At 38.4% G+C, this 19,619-nt stretch overlaps 1 protein-coding gene across 1 annotated transcript; it reads right to left on the minus strand.

Annotated features, from left to right (window-relative positions):
• Nucleotides 1-7: 7 nt before the first annotated feature.
• Nucleotides 8-19,078, minus strand: LOC140344791 (uncharacterized). Its single transcript, XM_072432002.1, has 6 exons — nt 18,774-19,078; nt 15,919-16,060; nt 13,683-14,094; nt 3,532-3,667; nt 2,178-2,281; nt 8-1,966 (listed from the first exon to the last, which is right to left on the minus strand). Exons 1-6 carry the CDS (start codon nt 19,000-19,002, stop codon nt 1,757-1,759), a joined length of 1,233 nt encoding a protein of 410 aa, XP_072288103.1. The 5' UTR covers nt 19,003-19,078; the 3' UTR covers nt 8-1,756.
• Nucleotides 19,079-19,619: the final 541 nt, after the last annotated feature.

Here is a 19,619-nt window from a genome sequence, read left to right on the forward strand (position 1 = left end):
TGTGCAGCCTCTTGGTTTACCAGGAGATCATGGTAAGTTCTATTTGTGAGTGGTTTCACTCAAGTTTCAACCATGATTCATATATTTTTGTAATTTAATCAAATAGAAAACCCTGTGTATTACTGTGTAAAAACATTTACAATTAAGACTCCTCAGTATCATCATCCAAAGCTCTGCTGAATATTTGTCCTGATGATCAATGTCCCTAGGACAGAAAGCAATCAGAAATGCAATATTTCCAATGTAATAGTTGTGTAAAGAGAGGATTTCCTATCACTTTCAATAGAAAGTGAATTCCCCCAGCAAAGAAAAAGTCCACCAAATTTTCTGACTATTTCCACTCTATCCAAAACTAAAAATGGATGCCGATGTTCATCTTTTCAGCATTTTAAATTAAAAAAAATGATATCTTGTAACAGGTTGGTCTAAGACTTGTTCAGGTCTGCAAGTCATTACATACATATGGGTTTATTGTTTGGTTTTTAAATGTATTTTATACTGTGAAGAGTGCAACATAAATAATGGGAACACTCCTACAAAGATAGGAGGGATCAGTGTCAGGAACCATGGCCGAGAGCCATATGTACACATCCACAGAGAACTCTGGGACAAATAGCTTTTATGTAGTGCAGATATCATGTAATGTAGGAACTGATGTGTGCCCCATGAAATGCTGTCCTACTTTTTTAAAATTAGAGATCTTGCTGTACTGCTTCTGTGGTTCTACCTGTCTATGCCCCAGTACAAGGTGCCCTCTAGGAACCTGACAAATGCAAGGGCTGCCCGTTTATCTTTTTTTAAAAAGATAAAGTCTCTGTAAGATACAAGTCTCAGGCTTAGAGTGTGTATGGATGTCTAGGAATTTTTATTTCAGCGGCTGCATAATAAATGCATTGACTTTTCAGAAAGAGATCGGCAATACTAGTCTCCATATCACAGCACGTTTTCCTTACTTAATACAAGTGCGGGCTCACCTATTAGAAAGTAAGCCCAGATCAGCAGTATGCACATACAATTAGTAGATCTAAACTCTAAGACAAGTCTACTTTATTCAACTAGCCTGGCACCAATAATAATAGGCAGGGATATTGGACCTAGAAGAACCCTTAAGGCTACCTGTGCTAAGGGAATAAGAACATACCAGTGCTGACATATTCTGAATTATAATTCCTTGACTGTCTTGCCCATTCAATTTTTCATGCAGAAAAATACACATATTTGAATCAGGCTAGGAAATCATGGTGTAATAAAATCAATTGGACCAGACAAATCATTTTTTTGAAGGATGGCCTAGGAATGGCAGCTTCCCTATTCCCTTTAATACAAATTTCCTTCAACTGTCAGCTGTAATAAATTTGTTCTAAATTTGTCCTATAGTTCTTTAGCTCTGCATGAGCAGTATGGTGCTGGGGTTGAATGCTGCAGGGATGGGTCACACTTACCAGGTTTAGTCTATTCACCCAGAATGATGCTGCTTCTAATAGGTACATACTATATCAGCTCAATTTTACCTTTTTAGTTTATATTAACCACCAGCTTGACAAAAGCAGACCTAACCTTTGAGTTCAGATCCACTTGGCATTAATTCTGGTACCTCTACAGAACCATAAAGCCCCCTTAGAAAAGTAAAGGCTTACACCAATACATTAGGACCACTTTTGTCCCTGGGTACCTTAGCAGTCGTGTGGGCAGTCATTGCAGTAGTTCCACCAGACATTTCCAGCATTGCTTGAAAAAAAACACAAAGGTCCAGACTTCATACAAGTTCAACTGGTTCACAGTCATTATTATCGTCTGGTGAACAACCCACTTTATTATGGAAGAGATGAGGCAAGCTTCCCTTCTGAGAGAGTTTACTCCGCACTGATGTCCTCTTCTGTTGCTTGGTCTGTGAGCAGATTTCCTTAATATCCCAAACTCTGAGAGTTCCATCATGAGAAGCCGTATATAACACATTGTCATGTATCTACAAACAAAAATCACAGGACATTAATCAGTGAATGTTTCTTCAGGTACTAAACACAAAAAGTCATCAAGAACGTTCCATATGTGTCCGAAGTACGAGATGGAAGTTCGAGCCCGACTTTGATTTGACATTGAGTGAGGTAAAATGTATCACCACGGGGCATCAAAAGGCAAAGCATGTATTCTGGACATACAAAGGGGTTGTAACACACCTGAATGCAGTTTATGATGAATGTGTGTCCTGGGAAGACTTGTTGTAAGGCTCCGGACTTGGTATTAAATGCCCTTGCACAAGTATCGCCACTTCCTGTAAATACTGGAAAGAGAATAAAGCAAAGGTCATGGATTACACTGGTGAAGGTGAATGGTGGCTACAGAAGACTGTGCCTGCATAATATGTTAAAGGTCACTTGCAGTCTTCTTTAAAAGCCCCTATATGAGAGTTTATTGATTGGGTTTATGTAGGGGGATTGTGTGAATGTGTGAATTTAGTGATTGGGTTTACAGAAAATGTCCTACATATCAAGCACTTTGTTGTGTAACCTTTTGAGAAAAAAGAAATTGAGTATCCACTCATATATATTTCTTATATTTTATTTTCTATCACAATTCTAAATTGGTTGCCAAAGCAAAAGCAGCTGACTGGCCTTTGTGCAAGAGATGTCTTTATCATATTGATTAATTGCCATGTAGCTTGGTCATTCATGCACATAGTGACATAGCAACCTGGTGTCACTCAGATATAAACAGCGGAGAATATATCACAGCTCTGCACTCAGCATGGCTTCCCAAAGCATTATAACTAGTCTATGCACAACCTTAAGCCTTCACATTAGTTTTCTCTTTAAGAAGTACCACTGTAGTTAACCACATTTAGCCATCAACTAAAAAAAAGCACTGAAACCAATGGGTTTATTTGTGCACTTTTTTTCAGGCATTTGCTTGGGGTAATGCTGACACCACAAGAGCACTTCATTGTTCCAACTGTTTACAAAAATGGCATCATTCCATTAAATAATGAAAAAGAAAAAAAAAGAAAAGCAATGTGCAAATGCCTAACAGTTACTGCTCCTAAACACCTAGCAGTTGCCAGTAGGTGCTAAGGAGCAGTAAACACAACAGTTTATAATCTCAGAGAGGTGGTGAAGATGTGGAGTGTTTCCGCTTCCCCATGCCTGTGAACTGTGCCTGTGGTTCAGACACTACACTAGTGTCTCACCCGTGGCTGTCTGTAGCAAATCTATGGGGCCACAGTGAATGGTTTAGTACCACCTGCCATCACACAGGTGCTGGTTCTCAGAGAATCGGCAAGGTGCCAGCTGCTGGGGCCCCCTCTCATGCCTGTTCCCAATGTAATATTGGTGGGATAACTTGACTGACTAACTGTCCCGCTGTATCTTTGTTCTTTTTTCACTTTTATATTACAAAGAATGTGACATTAGCAGTGGGTTACCCAAAATATGCAGTAACAGAGCAAGAAATGATTGCTTTATATGTGTATATAAAAGAAGTGTTATGGTGAGATACAATTCAGCAGTTCTAACTTCACAAGCATCCGTGACTTACATATTCCAGAATAATATTTCAAAGTGCTAACGCTGTGTTTATGAGACTTATAGGTCCGGACACATTCAGCAGTATCAGGCAACCAGCATTTCGCTGTCCGGTCCACGCTCCCAGAATACAAGTGTTGTCCCACCATCTGTAAAACAGAAAACCTAGCAGGATGAGACTATGCACACATGACAGGCAGATACAAAAGCTTTATTTCAGCAGATGTGTAAAGGTAAGCTTTGTAATACTGAAAATTATATAGAAGACAAGGAATTATTCATGTGATTTAAAGCAAGACTCCATACAAAAAAAAAGATAAAGATGATTAGCCTATTCAAAGTTAATTTTTTTTTTCTCCAATACTTAGCCATTAGATGTCCTAAGCCTGATGGCCATCATAATTTAAAACACTTTCTCTGAGCTCAGGTTGTCCTGGACCCATCCTAAGCTGTCACATGCCAGTAATGGGGAAGCAGCACAGCTATGAGCCACTTCCCACTAAACTGATTGGCACACACTACTGCTTCTTTCTCTCAAGCTCCAACTCTACTGTACAGGAACTGCAAATCAAATTCAGGTACATACATTACTTTCCTTTAAAAATACAAAAAATGATAAATTGATGTGTGATGTGGCAGTTCTATAATCTTGTACATGCAAATTTTCCTTTGCACAATTATCTCAGGTGAAAAAAATAGCATTTGTAAGGCTATGTATACATGTCAGATGATTCTTGGCCGATATGAGCTGCAGGGCTCGTCTCAATCAAGAATCGGAGGTGTAAAGCGGCCGTCCGACATGGTTCATGGATCTGTCCTGGCGGAGGACGTGCAGCAGGGTGCCGCTCTCTCGTTCTCCCCCCTCCCCCTCCATAAGACAGAATGGTGCTATATGTACAGCGCTCGTTCATTCATCTTTCAGTCAGTTGTCATTAGAAACAACGGGTGAGGCTCCTTGGATTGCAACTGATATTTGCCGATAAGTTTCAATTATTTTATATTTTGCTATTGCACTGTTACATCTATCTGTCTCAAATTATGTCTACAATTCAATGATATCATTAAATAATATACAGTTCATTTTACTTGCAAGTCTTTGTGTTATCTCTCTTTGTACCCTACAAATCAAAACTGTCAAAATTCATCTAAACCAGTGTTTCTCCAACAGAGTTCATCCAGAGATTGCTAGGGATTCCTTCAGCAATGAGCATTTTATGATTCTCAAGTCAGTATAGTTGGCACCAATGATCTTTTTGTGTATCTGTAAGGGTGACATTCTTCCCACTAGTCAGCGATGTAAGAGACATTTTTCCTACTGACCGACACACCAGTGTACAATGTGTTAAATATAGTGGGGGTTCCCTGAAGTCTTAAACATTAGTTCAAGGGATTCTCGCATGCTACAAAGGTGGAGATACACTGATCTTAAGTGTCACATTTCATATTAGTGACAATACACTAACATACAAAGACCACGGGAAAGGAAGGTAAATGGCAAACCTATCCTACAAAGCATTTTATTCTTTTATAAAAAGGAAGAATCCAGTTGGTTTGGGCAACACCCCCCATTTTCCTTTCCTTTGATTACAAATCAGCCTGAATGTCCTCCCATTGCCCTCCAGCAGGAGCTCATGCAGCATAATGGAGAAGCCTGGAATATTGAGAATGTGGATGACATCAATAGAAATTACAGACCAAGAACAACATTTTACAGTCTTCTTATTCCCTCTTGAAGCTAACTACGGTGAGATAAAGGCCAGTTCAGGGCAGCCCATGTAAACAGTCTGTCCATGTATCTGTCAATATTATCTCATGTAGCATGCTGTCCCATACATCATCTGTTTCCCTTCCTCTCCAAAAGAAATCTCCGCTCTATCCAAAACCAGCTCAGCTAAAGTGCAAATGATTATAGGAGACCAACACCAAGACGACAGTCAGGATTTCCAGAGCTGCACAGGGATCAGCCAGATGGTTGTTTTTCTTTTTCTATTGTTTAACATCATCTGAAGATAGAATTTCATAGACTTAACTGCCAGGACCTACAGGTGACGTGAGAGGCACTCCACTCCTTGCTGATTTCTCTGGCCCCTGCTCCTTATTGTAAAACAAAATTAACATCAAACTAAAATGTATCTGACGTCTATGTATGCAAAGATGATTCGTCTGCCATGTTGAAATCTACATTAGTTGACCGCTGTCAAATACAATTATAGTATTAGAATTTTTACTGGAAACTTTAAACTCACAATGCTATTCAACCCATTCCTATGAGTTTAGGGTGTCAAAGATACCATCATCAAGCCCCCTTGGGCTCCCAGGACAATACTCCGAAGAGCTCTCCTACTTACCACAAAAATAATTTAAAATAAAGTGGTGCTGGGGGGTTCTAAAATAGGCTACATTTTGACATATATACTGCACAGATAATTTGAAAGATACTCTTACTAATAATACTTCCCGAGGGAACTGAGGATCTTTAAGGTAGGTTTGATTTGTCTCCCAGGCAGGGGCATTGGTTCCTATCCATTATATGGCAAACTAACTTTTTTCAGGTACAGAAGCTGCCCTCTTTGTTTTTTCTGCCGATTAATATGCTTGGAAACTTTTTTTCCCTAGGAAAAAGAGGAATTCACTAGGAATCTATGGATTCTATTGATATTTTCCAAAGCCATATCTGAAGCCAATTACTCAAAAAAAGTTGTTCTTCCAGCTCCTGAATCCATGAAACCCATTTATCCAACTATGAAACAAGCACAATAAGGACAAGCTGTCACAGAGTGCTGTAGGGAATTGTAGGGAAAAGGAAAGGATGGGAGTAGGAAGGAAAAAGAAAGCCAAAATATTGAGCTTGACAATATTAAATAAATTAAACTTAAGGATTTACATGCTGTAAACAAGTGCCGAGTAATACTAACAGGTTCTCATGAAGGTTGGCTCTCTTGCCACCTTGCCCACCCTCACCCGATTGATTTAAACTTTTAACAAGGACAAGCACAAATAACCAAATATTCTCTATTTATTCAAATGTTGGTTTCATAATATAAGACTAGGAAAAATACTTAAAACAATCCTTAGTGGAGATTGTGAGTAGTTACCCAGGAGAAAACATAAGAAGGGCATGTTATAAATTTTTAATGCTTCAAAATATGGTGATGCCAGCATTGAATAGAACGCAGTGTTCAGTGCTACACCGCAAACATCTGCTTTGTTCGCAGAAAGTATGTTACATTCATTTTGAGCTCTACCTAAAAGTATACACATGGTAATCACAACTAACCATTACCATAGCACAGGCAAGAGAGTGCCTCAGTTTTCATCCCAATGTTTATTTCCACTACTGGTCTTGTTGACCACTACTGAAATGAAATCCTTGAACATAGCAGAGACAAGCTTGTAATCACAATCCTGTTTAATCTGGCTCTAGATCTCCAAGGAACAAGTCATACAGACTGATTTAATAAGCATGAAATGGTACAAAAATAAAGGGCGCAGTTACTGATAGCAACTGAATTTCAGCTTTGCAGATTGGTGGAACGTTAAGCCATATTAGATGCTTTGCTTTAATTACTGTACAAATCACTTGCTTTATTAAGGTATATCCAAAAACAAAAACAAAAAAAGTCAGGTTTTTTTTGGTGCTGTCTGTGTCTCTATTGAAAGATTTCCCTTCTCTTACCTTCCAAGAGCCACAACAGGGTGGAAAAAGAAATCCTCCCTTATGGAGGTGTCACTAGAACAAGTGTTCACATTGGAAGACTTTCCTATTCTTGTTGGCAACTAAAACATTGCAATTATTCAACAGCTCCATTTCAGTGATAGTGGTCACTGTGACCAACTGAATGGGTGAATCTCCCCAGGAGTGACATAGACATGCACAGTAGATAGACCAGTGTTCTCCCCAGCCCCTTCTAGCTGGGCGCACCACCCGGCACTTTTCAGTAACCACCCAGCTGTTTTTGGGTGGTTTATGAAGAGTTGGGTCACAATACAGGGGCTGCCACCTGCCTACAATTTCTCCCCACCCAACAAAAAAATATTCTGGGTTGAACACTGTAGACTATTCATCAAAATGGGCTGCTAAATGCACAAAAATGAATACAAGATTGTGTGTTGGACTGCTATTCAAAATGAAAGAGAAAAGCTCTCCAAAGTGAAAAAAAACAGAATTATTGGCACTGAATAACACCAATGTTCTGCTGTAACATGCATCGTCATGTAGAGCTTCTTAGATTACAATAGGCAGTTTGTTGAGCATACTTCCAATGTGCTTTGTGGTCCCAGTTGACCATTCATTGGTGTTCCATGTTTTCTGCAGTTCTGGGAGTTCCAGAACCCTCACTGCATACATTTACTGTACCTATGTGGAAGCCGATCATTGCTTCTACTGGTCCATCCACCTTTCCCTAACCTAACTCTTATAAGGGGGGTTATTATTTATTTATTAATATTGAGAAAGTACCAGGAAGAATGATGTTCCTCCTACTGAGGTAGGTCATAATCTCCATGATGGGTGAGTCAGAGCCAGAACTGCAATGTGCTTCTGAATTCCCTGAGTCATAAAAGATGCCAGAGGAAACTTCAGGTCAGCGATGAAAATATCTGTTTTGGCAGGAATGACTCACATTTTTCCGATCACAATTGAACGCAACACACAAAATAACCTTTGTATGTGGGACGTCACATCCAGTATCAGCTTGCCGCACAGAATTGTTTCTCGCATAATTTAAGAAAAGCAGTCGGCACCTTTATTTTCCCATTTTCCCTTGAACATATCGTATTCTGTATTGACAGCAGAACATTCTTCCCGTCTGTCAGCAGATTCATTTATTTCAATAAGAAGAAAAAACAAACATACTGGGCTTGATTTTCCCTTCACATCAACTCAGATCTCCAAAATGTGTATGAAATGGCTGAAAATTCATCTGAAGCCAAATATACGTGGGTGCTGACACAAACAAATGAGAACCACTAGAAGTCATTCATACCTCCCAACATCTATGCAGCAATGTTTCAAACATTTAAAGGGACTTTTTAGGATAGTGTGTATATATTTTCATTATTTCAGGGCTTTAAAAACTCAAATCCACCATGTGTATCCAGTAGGGGACAAGCTGTAAGCAGTCATGTACGCCTCATGCAAAAATCTGACGTGTACAGCAGTCCCCAACGTCATTCATCAATCCACCATGACGGCTTGATAAATGACTGATCAGGGACAACAGCTGTGGATTTTAATAGAGAAGAGCTCAGCAGGGTGCTGCTCGCTTGTCCTCCACTATCCTCTCTCCAAAAATACAATGGCACTGTGTGAACAGCACTCATTTGTTCATGTTTCTTTGGAAGCGATGGCGAAAGATTGTTTCTAGAGACAACCATATGACGTCCATCGAACATCTGTAAATAGCTTAAGGTTCTTCATCTGTGAGCCATTCTCACCTAACACGTGACCTTAAAATGTATCTGTGAACACAGAAATAAGTTAGCCATCTTTGCTAATAAAGGTGCAGCCTCTGAGGTTATCATCCTTTTTCTAGAGTTAGACGTCATCACTGATCTCCAACAAGCATGTAGCCATTGAAATCTGAAAGTCTGAATGCCTATACTGCATGCTTGCCTAGTTACTTATTAAGTAAATGACCTACTAGGGATTGAATCCAAAATAAAGCTTTGGATCTTACACCTTTAAAAACAAGTCACAGTGGTGGTTTCCAATTTCCATTTTCCTTTCAGAATAACATGTTTTGGGCCATTTTGCATCACATTTTCACCAGTTGACGTATTGCCTTTAATTTACTGACGTTAATGATGTTGCTTCTAATTTATAAGAATGGAATATTACAGTTGTGGTGAAATCTGCGGGCATTGAAATGTGTTGGCATTGTGCTGGTGGATTGCACAACCAAAATAGGTTTAGGATGACGGTCTTTGCTGTGTAACGTCTGAATCTCCATGGGTATTCATTACATAACAGGAAACTTCAATTCTTTCCAATGTCTTTTTGAATATTCTGTAATTTCGGCAGTGTGCCGTTGGTGTTGCCAACAGTCTCACATTTGCCAGGACAGTCTCCTTTTGTCTGACGGCTTCATGCTCCTGGCACTGTCCACCAGACAGAATTGGAGATGTACAGAGGAGAGTCCAGGGGCAACACTCAATGCATTCAGCAGGATTTATATAGGAAGAAATTTTATTTAAAAAAAGGTTTTTACGTGTTAGATTGCATTAAAGCAGAAGCAACTCATTTTAGGAAAAAGTCACCAGGAGGTTGAGGTCATGTAGTGAGGAGCCCAGCTCTATTCTAAGCAAATGCCAGAGGTTGGGATACAGCGACATCAACAGCCGCTGCTCAATGGCCAAATAGGATTGTGGTGGATTTGGAAGAGCAAAGAGGATGCACCAGTAACCGGATCCGGGACATTGCTGGAGTGCAAGAAGGAGATGTAGGTGTGTGTGAAATTATTGACCTGAATGTGGTTGTGGCAAAAGCTCACTTACCTTATAAACAGGTTTATTGCTGCTTTATCTATTAGCTATCTGCTTTACTGCTTTATCATATAAAATTAACAATGTTTGTACCTCTCTCAAAGCACTGTGTAAGAAGGTTCATTTTGTGATTTCAGCTGCTATAATTGCTATTGTATTTACACAACGCCTGGCGTTGACAGTGACAGTAGGGTACTACATGTGCCGTATGTACTTGGCTGAACTTTTTTGACCATGTGTGGCATGCCTAGACTCCACAGATGGCTTTAAAGCCCTTCCTTTAAATCATTTCCTAATCTCTTGCTCTAAAAATGTTGGATTTCCTCTCTTTTTCTGTCTTGACAGCGGGTAGCTGTGGAAGAGCTGAATTTTTACAGCTGGGACACAGATAGCAATAAAATACCAAAAGAGAGTTTAACATTCTATGCAATGCTAAAAATGTCTTTATATACACTTGAAGCTGTGCCTTTTAGAAACCATATTCCTTAAATGAATGGTCACCAACAAGTACTACTTTAGGGACAAAGGGTGTGCCAATAATTATTTCTGCCATGTTTGGCAGAGCCACAATCTTCGGCAATATAATTCATCAAATACCAGTGAATGAATAATCCAAACAGCATCTACAGGATATTTATTGTTGGAGGACTTGGCCTTTAAATATAAAGTTATGAAAGTATTTGATCAGCAGAGAAGCCCACTGGCACAAACATCTAGAGAATTGTTTTCCGCTCCTGTAACCCGGTAGGAGGCAATTCAGTGCAAGTTGTGACATGTTGTGGATTTGTACGTGCCTAACATGTGGCCTGCTGCAAGAATTCTTATACATAGGACAAGCACAGTGCAATAAATCAAATGGAGGTATATACCAAGATTAGTTACTATTATGTTACTATTTCTGAATACAACAATATTATATATATTCGTTATATAAAGGTAACACAATTGTGCAACAAAGTGCAATTATTTACAAAATTTTTCTTTATTACAAATAAAGATATATTTAGATGTCATAGCGCCCCATGTACACCTAAATGATGACATTATGTAGAAGCCCAGCTCCCCATGTATATTATGATTTTATTAAAACGTAAAGCTAGAATATGTTTTTAGATACTGTTTGAATTTTTCTTTTTACCAGAGAAAGGAAGACAAGAGAAAGGGAAGACTGTTTTGTATTTCTCGAATTATAGTAAATCTTAACATTCCTTGCCTCCCTGCAGGTATTTTGCTGATTTTAACCACACTTACACAGGGGAGGGTAGAAAAAATAACAAAAAAATAACAAAAAATATCAAAAACAGTTATAGGCTGTTGCCATTTTATTTTGATTTTAAAACTTCTAATGACCATTATTATAATATGTCAGATTTCAGACTCTCAAAGCCAATGAACAGGTTTGGCTGACACATAATAATATTCAGATTATCACTTACCGATACACAGCCACACTGTCCTAATAAATAGCAAACACTGATCACTTAACAAATACTGGGTTTTATAAAATTGGGAAATCATTGCACATAGCCACTAGGCTACAGACCACCTTCTCAAACACAACTTTAGGCAAGTTATCCATATCTATATCGGACGTAGGAGGATTAAAGCAGCCAAATGGAGCCTTTAAAGCAAGATGTGTCTTTAGTGCTCTGGGAATTCTTTGTCATCTATTAAATGTTTAATTGTAAAACAAAGTCTATCTATTTATATAGAGATGTAAAAACAGACCTATAGCAACAGTTTAAATCTGTGTAAACATTAATAACAAAACTAAAACAAAATGAACCTAAACCCATGTAATTTCCCTGTTATTCAACCATCAGTGGCATACAATAGGTTAAACAAAAGCAAAATACAAATAATGTTCTTTTATGGCACTTAACATTAAAAATAGGATCTCCTTGAGTACAATGACCTCCACAAGATACAAGAGGAGAAGGTCAATGTACACCGAAAAATTCTAAATACTCTGCCTGACCTCTCACATACAAGAAGGAAACCTACTCTTCTTAGACGTTTCTTTCTTTTGGAGATCAGTTGTTAGTCAATGTAAAAATCATGTTTTAAGGAATTAGGATTATTAAGTCATGTCCACCTAAAATATATTCATTGAAATGTTTCTAGATGAGTTAGAGTTTAATGATTAGGGAAGTCATTTAAAACTATGTGATTTGTTATAAAGATATTCCACCTAAAAATATGGCGATCAGGCAGGGGTTTATTGCAGAAAGGGACAGGTCATATCCATTCTGCAGTAAGCATTCTTACCTGCCCGATCGCTCACTTCTATTGTCAAATTTGCTGGGCTATGCATGCAAAGAATAGTGTTTGTTTCCTGGGATACCCAGACCATCCTGGCCTTCCCATGTGGATGCTGGGACTCAATCAATCAAGATTGCTGTAGAAATGAAGAAGAGAAGGAAAGAGATGGCGACAACTGCAATGGTACAGGAGCCAGTGAGTATTAACTGGTTTTCTTTACGCTTTAATATATAGATATATTCAAAGTAGTTGCTGTAAAATGAGAAAATTAGGACAGTAATTCTGGCAAATACCAGAGCTTCTGGATTACCTGTCCAGGCTGGCGGACAATGTCTTCCTCTTGACCAACTATGTCCATAGGGTTTGATATCTGGGATATGTTTATTTCCCTTGTGGTTGAACTTGATGGACTTATGACTTTTTTAACCTGACTTACTATGTAACTATAAATAAGACTACATCAAATAATTTCCCAGGCTGACTATATAAATTACAATTACAAAGAATGCTACGACATTCTATCAACCTCAGTTCAAATGTTTTTCCCTCAGGGCAACTGTGCTATCTTTATTCACACAGTGATGGTGAGGGGCAGTGATGACTGTGCATGACCAGATAAAATATTGATGCCAGCTTGATATTGACCATTTCCCTGTGTTACCCCTGCCCACCATTCAATGTCAATCAGATTTTCAGATAGCAGCTCACATCTGACATTCCTTGTTAGGTATCACTCACTGCTGTATTGTCTGCCAAGGTTCTCATTTATCAAGGTCATTTTATATCTAGTAGTAGTTGATCACATACAACTGAACATCTTGTAATGTTGAAGACCATTTGCAGCTTTCCAAGCTGCTTTATCGTTCAGAATTGATGAAATAACCTATTTATGGCACACCACTGCGTAATATGCTGGCACTATATAAATGCTGTTTATTATTATTACTATTAATATTATTAATAATAATAATAATAATATTAATAATATTAATAATAATAAATAGTTTGGAAAGTTCCTAATAATCTTATTAATATCAAGAACAAGTCCAGATGAATGTGACCAACTACTACTAGATATCTCAGTTTTATTAAATGCAAAAAAATAAACAAAGAATGTTAGACGTGAAAAAAACAACAACAACCTTGCTGATCAGCCCATCGGCCAACATTTGCCCTCACTCTTAGCCCTCTTCCCTCTGTACATTCACCCAGGCCAGCCATCTAAAGAGCAGATTTATATTGGATCGATATGTTGATCAAATATTGATGGAAAGTACCCAGTTTACAGTAGATTTTCATTAAATTTGATGTTGTTGTTAGATTTATTAAGGTATTAAAAAGTGTATGGCCAGTTTAGGCAACAAGAATAGCAGAATGTACGATTTGTAATAAACCCGGTAGACAATGGATGGTTCTTACCTCCAGGCAGATAACAGATCCCTGGTGATCTCTGAACACTTTCAGCTGGTCCCCTGTGACCATGTTCCACCTTCGGATTGTGTAGTCTGTGCTTCCAGAAAAAAGTTCTTTGTTGGGGACATCCAGCACAATACACAGTATGGCTCCAACATGTCCCCGTAAGGTCTGGAAGCAGCAAGCACTGAATGCTTCCCAGATTTTCACTGTGCAGTCTGTGCTTCCCGTCACCAGAAACTCCTTCATGTCCATGTCCGATGATTCCAGGATATCACTGGATGAAAAATGGGCTAAGGCCAACACACAGTTTCTATGACCCTGAAACTCCTGAAGAGATCTGCCAGAATCTACATCCCAGAGACGAGCTGTCCGGTCATAAGATCCACTGAAGAGCAAATTCCTGCTGACTAGAATCCTGTGGGAGATAAATATACAATTAACTATTTTAAAGTGAATCCAAACTCAAACATTTTATAAATAAATTCAAATATATTTTTTTATTCACCCAGCTTTAGGTAAAATCATACCCCAAAGGTGTATTCACATATAATGAACAATAGAAAACATGAAAACTGGGGTTTGGCAAACAAATTTTTACTGAAAATCACAAACACAAACACAATAGCGTTAAAGAAGAAAAGCGTCTGTAGTAGCGATACACTTATTTACATCATATAATGGGTCGCTCCCTATGCTATTTTCATAGGGTATAATACCATAAACTATACAGCCAATAGCCTAAAGTTTTTGGAGTGATATGAAAAACATAACGTCCCTGATCCTGACGTGTTTCGCCTCTTGGCTTCCTCAGGGGTATGAGAATGTAAGACTGTTACAAGAAACAATTCAGCATATGTATAACTGAATAAAAGTTGTGGCTACAACACTCACAATATTCATTTCTTAAACAGATACTTGTTTATCCACAGTTGGATTTATTCAGTAATACATATGTTGAATTGGTTTCTTGTATCAGTATCTAAGCTTCTCATAAATACCCCTGAGGAAGCCAAGAAACGCGAGGAGGGAGGGGATACCTTCATTGCTGTTAGTTGTACTCACAGATACTATTTTTAGGGTGGCAACGCTTATTTAGTTTGCCTGCAATGTTATCACCTTTTCTTGTACACAACCAGTCATGACAATCCACAGTACACTGGCACATCTTGCAGTGATAACTAAAGTAAAATTGTGATGTTCAACCACTCCTAGAGCATACACACATCAACAGGAAAGTTAATTCAAAGAGTTTATAGGATGTCATTTGTGACAGGCAGAACAACATGAACAAAAGTGGAAAAGTTGGTATGTATAAAAAAACAATGCAATCACTTTTTACAGTCTTTTATAGTCTATAGTTCACTATAAACAGCATTAAAATAAAAAGCAGTTTAATAAGTGTAAATGAATATGAATGCACTCTTGTTCTAACATATGTTACTTTGTAGGATAAATGCAGAATTAAAATTACCATATGACTCCACCAAAAAGTGATGAGCTGAACCACTTCCTGGCTTCCTTAAATTCTTGGAAATTTACAAGACGGATCTCCCTATAATTTATGACTCTGTTCCTGACCACTTACAAGGTTCTATGTTGGCAGAGATGAAGAACAGCTGCACCTCTGTCACAAATGTCCCCATGAAAACTTGATTACAAAGTACACTGGGCACAATGATCAATCTCTGGTCCCCACTGGACTGTGCAGTTTTATATAGATATAGTTCATAGTTTCCATATTTAAGAATGCCCAAGTATCCGCATATTGTGGTTGTATGTGAATTTCCAGGTCCTCCATCAGCAGTTGGGGGCAGATAAATGCCCATAGGTAAACCGCTAATGTGAACTAAGCCTTAAACACAATGCACAATTGTTATATATTAAGAAAACAGTTATTTTGAGTATAATGTCAGTATACCTGAGTATATTATCTATTTCTGTGATTCAACTGGGTTTTAATTCTCCAGCATAATATCAAAAAATGATTTGGGTGGACTTACCCAAGTATTGTAAATACATTTTTGTTTATATGTATGCAAACCAGTTGGACATTTTCTCCTCCACACATTTTAGACTTTAGCATACCCCCCTATAAAATTTGATGATGAATGATTTAAAACACTGGTGGGGGCTGCTGCTGTTTCTGGTTAATTACACAGACAAAGAACAAAGAAGACTTCACACATTTACCCCAGCTGGTAAACATTATGACAGCTGGTCCAGGAGAAGGCTTACCCACCTATTAACAATGGATGTGTGTCCTGTGTACACGGTCAGGCACTGTCCCGTGGCTACCTCCCACTTTCTGGCGGTATGATCTGCACTGCATGTGAACGCCACCTCGTTTTCCAGATGACAAAAGGTGATGTAGCTGCTGTGTCCTATGGCCATTTACATGCAAGCAAAACAAAGAGAGACGTCAGAACAGCTTGATATATTTTATGGTCTCCATACAGTGCTCCATTAACAGCCCCTCTAATGTGTGTGGATGAAAGAAGAAAAAAAGTATAGGTTCCACTAAAATGTAATACATTCGTGAGCCCAATTTAGTATTAGCATCCCAGATATTGGCGACTATGCAGCACATAAAAGTGTGTCTAAAGCCCAGAATTTTAAGATAAGATTTTTATTCACTTTGGAGAAATTTCCTCCAACTTTTGGATGCTTAGTACAGACAGTGCAGGGAAACTTCCCCAATGGGCTTTGGCTTTAGATTTAAAGGAAACCTATTCCTAAAGCAACACAGAACCTTTAATTGCTGAACTCCCTTTCTGGAAATGTTGGTTGCTTGACCGTCCTTATGAACCTCTGGCTTTAGTGCTTTGAGTCTGAGGTCTTTTATAGGTTTGAATTTTGAGAGGGAGGAAGCATCAATCCAGTGTGAGAACAAGTATTAGGAATAAAAAACTTGGCAGAGGTATTAAACCTTCCTCACTTATTCCGGAAAAAAAGGCTTTGTCTAGAAAAACACTTTAATCCCTACATGCAAGAATCATCACAAACTTTATAATAATCTGTTACACCCAAGTTTTATTAGGCTGTGTATTCTAATAGTATACACTATATTTCATAATTTAGTTATGTTACCAGTTTGCAGTTTACTGTTGGGAGATCAAAAGATCATTTCCATTTGCTAGCTATGGGAAACCACATGTTGGACATCACTTACTGAAAAAAAATTGCCCAAACAATAGAAGCAGACAAATTATTATTTCGCATTGTTAGTGACGATTGAGAAGTTTTTATTATTTAGGTCAGGGGTGTCAAACTCTAATACACAAAGGGCCGAAATAAAAAACTTAAACCAAGTCGGGGGCCAACCTTGAAATCTATTGAAAAAATTGAGGAACTTTACTACTTCATCCATAACTAACAAAAACAAACCCCTATGCACACACTTTAGGGTTGTGATCATTGCCTAGACTTAAGCACATGATGGGTGTACAGGAATAATGTCTATGCATTGCATGTAATGAAAATGAAGATGTAAGGTGGTAACGCGGGCGGACAGGCCAGATGTAGTTCACTTTCGGAATTCTTTGGGGGGCTAAAAAAAAGGACTTTGAGGGCATGATTTGGTCCGTGGGCCAGAGTTGGACACCCCTGATTTAGGTGGTTGAGGTGCCCAGCCTACAGTTGCCATTCTCAACCATTTTCTGTAAAACCGAGGTTTCTAGGGGTTCTTTGACCTATGGCAGATTGGCCGCCTATGTCATTATCTCTGATAATATTTGGGTATAAAGTTAGTTGGTGGGTAAGGCGGCATGACACCAAAGCTTTCTTTAGCTGTTTGTAAGGATGACATTCTGACCCCTTCTATAAAGGGGGGTAGGCCTTCTATCAACTCCTAATCAATTAATTTTAACAGGAGTTTTAGGAGATTTGTTTAGTTGAGAAAGACTGGCATAGAGGGAATTCTTGTAACATAGTTTAGAAAAGTATCAGAAAAGTTTGCATACAGTTCCGGATCCATTTTTTTTGGGAAGATTTATATGAACGTCTTTGGCCACAGCATCCAAGTGTGGAAAAACCAGTGACAGATAAAACAAGCAAACATCTAAAGCATGTAACCACACACTGGTACTAAGTCATAAAAGTGTTAAGCCCATTAGAATTTATATTTATTCAACACTCCAACAATTTCTCTTTTCACCACAAAATGTTCGGTGCCAGAATTGTGCTTTGGATCCGTGCTAAAAAGGCATTTGTCATGAAATATGACTTCTGCTTATTTGATAGAAATGACTGACATGGCAGGTTGTTTAATGTGCATATTCCCTTACCATGCTGCCAGATCACAGCTTGGTATTTGCCAACCCTTGCCACGTAGTTTGGAGTCTGTGATTCTTCTTTGTCTTCATACAATTCAAATGTCAATCCAATTACTATGCAGTGCAAGCTTGTATATAAAACCCAGGTCTGGTGTCAGCTAAAGTGCAAGACTCTTGCCAAGATAGTGTTCTGGCACAATAACAGAACAAGCTTTTAATTATAAAATGAAACTTGATTAAAGTAACATTCGGCTCCTGGAATTGTCAACTGGAAAAGAAACTTGGTAAATTAATCTCAGGAGACACGTCTGCCTGTCTCCCAGCCAGGTTCAATATACAATAGCGCTTTATGAGAAAATTGCGGTGTCCTTTTATAATACTCTGCGTGATTATATCTGCAAAACAGGATTAGACCACCAACGTCTTCAAGGAACATAAGTCCAGTTGACTGTATCTTGCATTTTCTGTGGTTATGTTTTTATCTCCAATCTTATCCTAATCAGTTAGTTCTAAAAATTGTAGCAAAAATATTTTAAATTAGTTTGCCAATGTATTTGCAGGAGATACAACTATCTGATAGTCTGGAAATTTAAAGCCATGTAATGAGCATTTAAAGGCATCAAAAGTGCTCTTTAACAAAAATTTCTGAGCATGCATCAAAAGGAAATCATTTCTAAGTGGGTAACTGAATTCACTGTACTCCTAAAAGGTCAGCCGTAGGAACAAGGACAGAAAGTTCTCTCATCAACCTCTGTTTTCAGTAAAATATGCACCCATTTGAAAGGTCACAGGGAAAATAGATGAAGCAGGGGCACCCACTTACCTTGCAGTACCCTGCAGCATTGATTTTCAGTTGTTCTCCAAAGACGGGCAGTGCAATCCTCACTGGCAGTCAACAGATGACACCCATCAGGACTTAAGCTCATCCAGTTGATTCCTCCTTTGTGATCTCTGCAGACTTTAATCAAAGAGTTGGTTGTGGCCAAAGTGGAGCTATTGCTCCCCATTCTCTGAAGCCCAGCATGGGCAGTTGCAGAGGGGGGAGGACTCATTGGGTTCACCCAACTGGCCCTATGATCTTCGTTTTCCACTTTAATCTTCTACATTTAGACAAATAGTCTGTATCCTGTTTCAAAAAAAATAGGAAAATAATAAGCAATGAAGGACAATGATGATCACAAAAATGAAAGAAATCAGTGTATTGGCCCAGAAAGCAAGCCACAAATTCCATAGTCCATATTGCACACTTATAAATTACTTATTAATCCCTTCTCCATGACTTATCTGAGCTTTAATATAATAAGTACATAACTATCTGTTCTTGTGATGAAGAATCCCTTAAGAGCCTACACAATTGCCTAATGTCCTCTGCACACCATTACTGTTTTTGTACTGCCATGGTGTTCCTTAGCATTTTTTCTATAAAACCAGTAAGACACCAGATTCAGTTAGTACAATGTGTTAATCAAGAAGCAAAAGAATACAATCAGATGTAATGACATTATGTAGAGTGGGAAGAGACTCCTAGATTGTAAGCTCTTCGGGGCAGGGTCCTCTCCTGCTCCCGTGTCACTGTCTGTATCTGTCATTTACAACCCCTATTTAATGTACAGCACTGTGAATTATGTTGGTGCTAAATAAATCCTGTTTATTAATAATAATAATAATA

The sequence above is a fragment of the Pyxicephalus adspersus genome, unplaced genomic scaffold (genome assembly GCF_032062135.1).
Source record: "Pyxicephalus adspersus unplaced genomic scaffold, UCB_Pads_2.0 Sca16, whole genome shotgun sequence".
NCBI lineage: Eukaryota > Metazoa > Chordata > Amphibia > Anura > Pyxicephalidae > Pyxicephalus > Pyxicephalus adspersus.

What these genes read in the sequence shown, in the direction of transcription:
- LOC140344791 (XM_072432002.1), bottom strand. Translation starts at nt 19,002, where the DNA reads ATGAGTCCTCCCCCCTCTGCAACTGCCCATGCTGGGCTTCAGAGAATG. An exon ending in CACACATCCATTGTTAATAG is followed by an intron (nt 14,095 to 15,918) that starts GTGGGTAAGCCT and finishes TATCTCCCACAG; the next exon opens with GATTCTAGTCAGCAGGAATT. An exon ending in TCATCATAAACTGCATTCAG is followed by an intron (nt 1,967 to 2,177) that starts GTGTGTTACAAC and finishes TTTTGTTTGTAG; the next exon opens with ATACATGACAATGTGTTATA.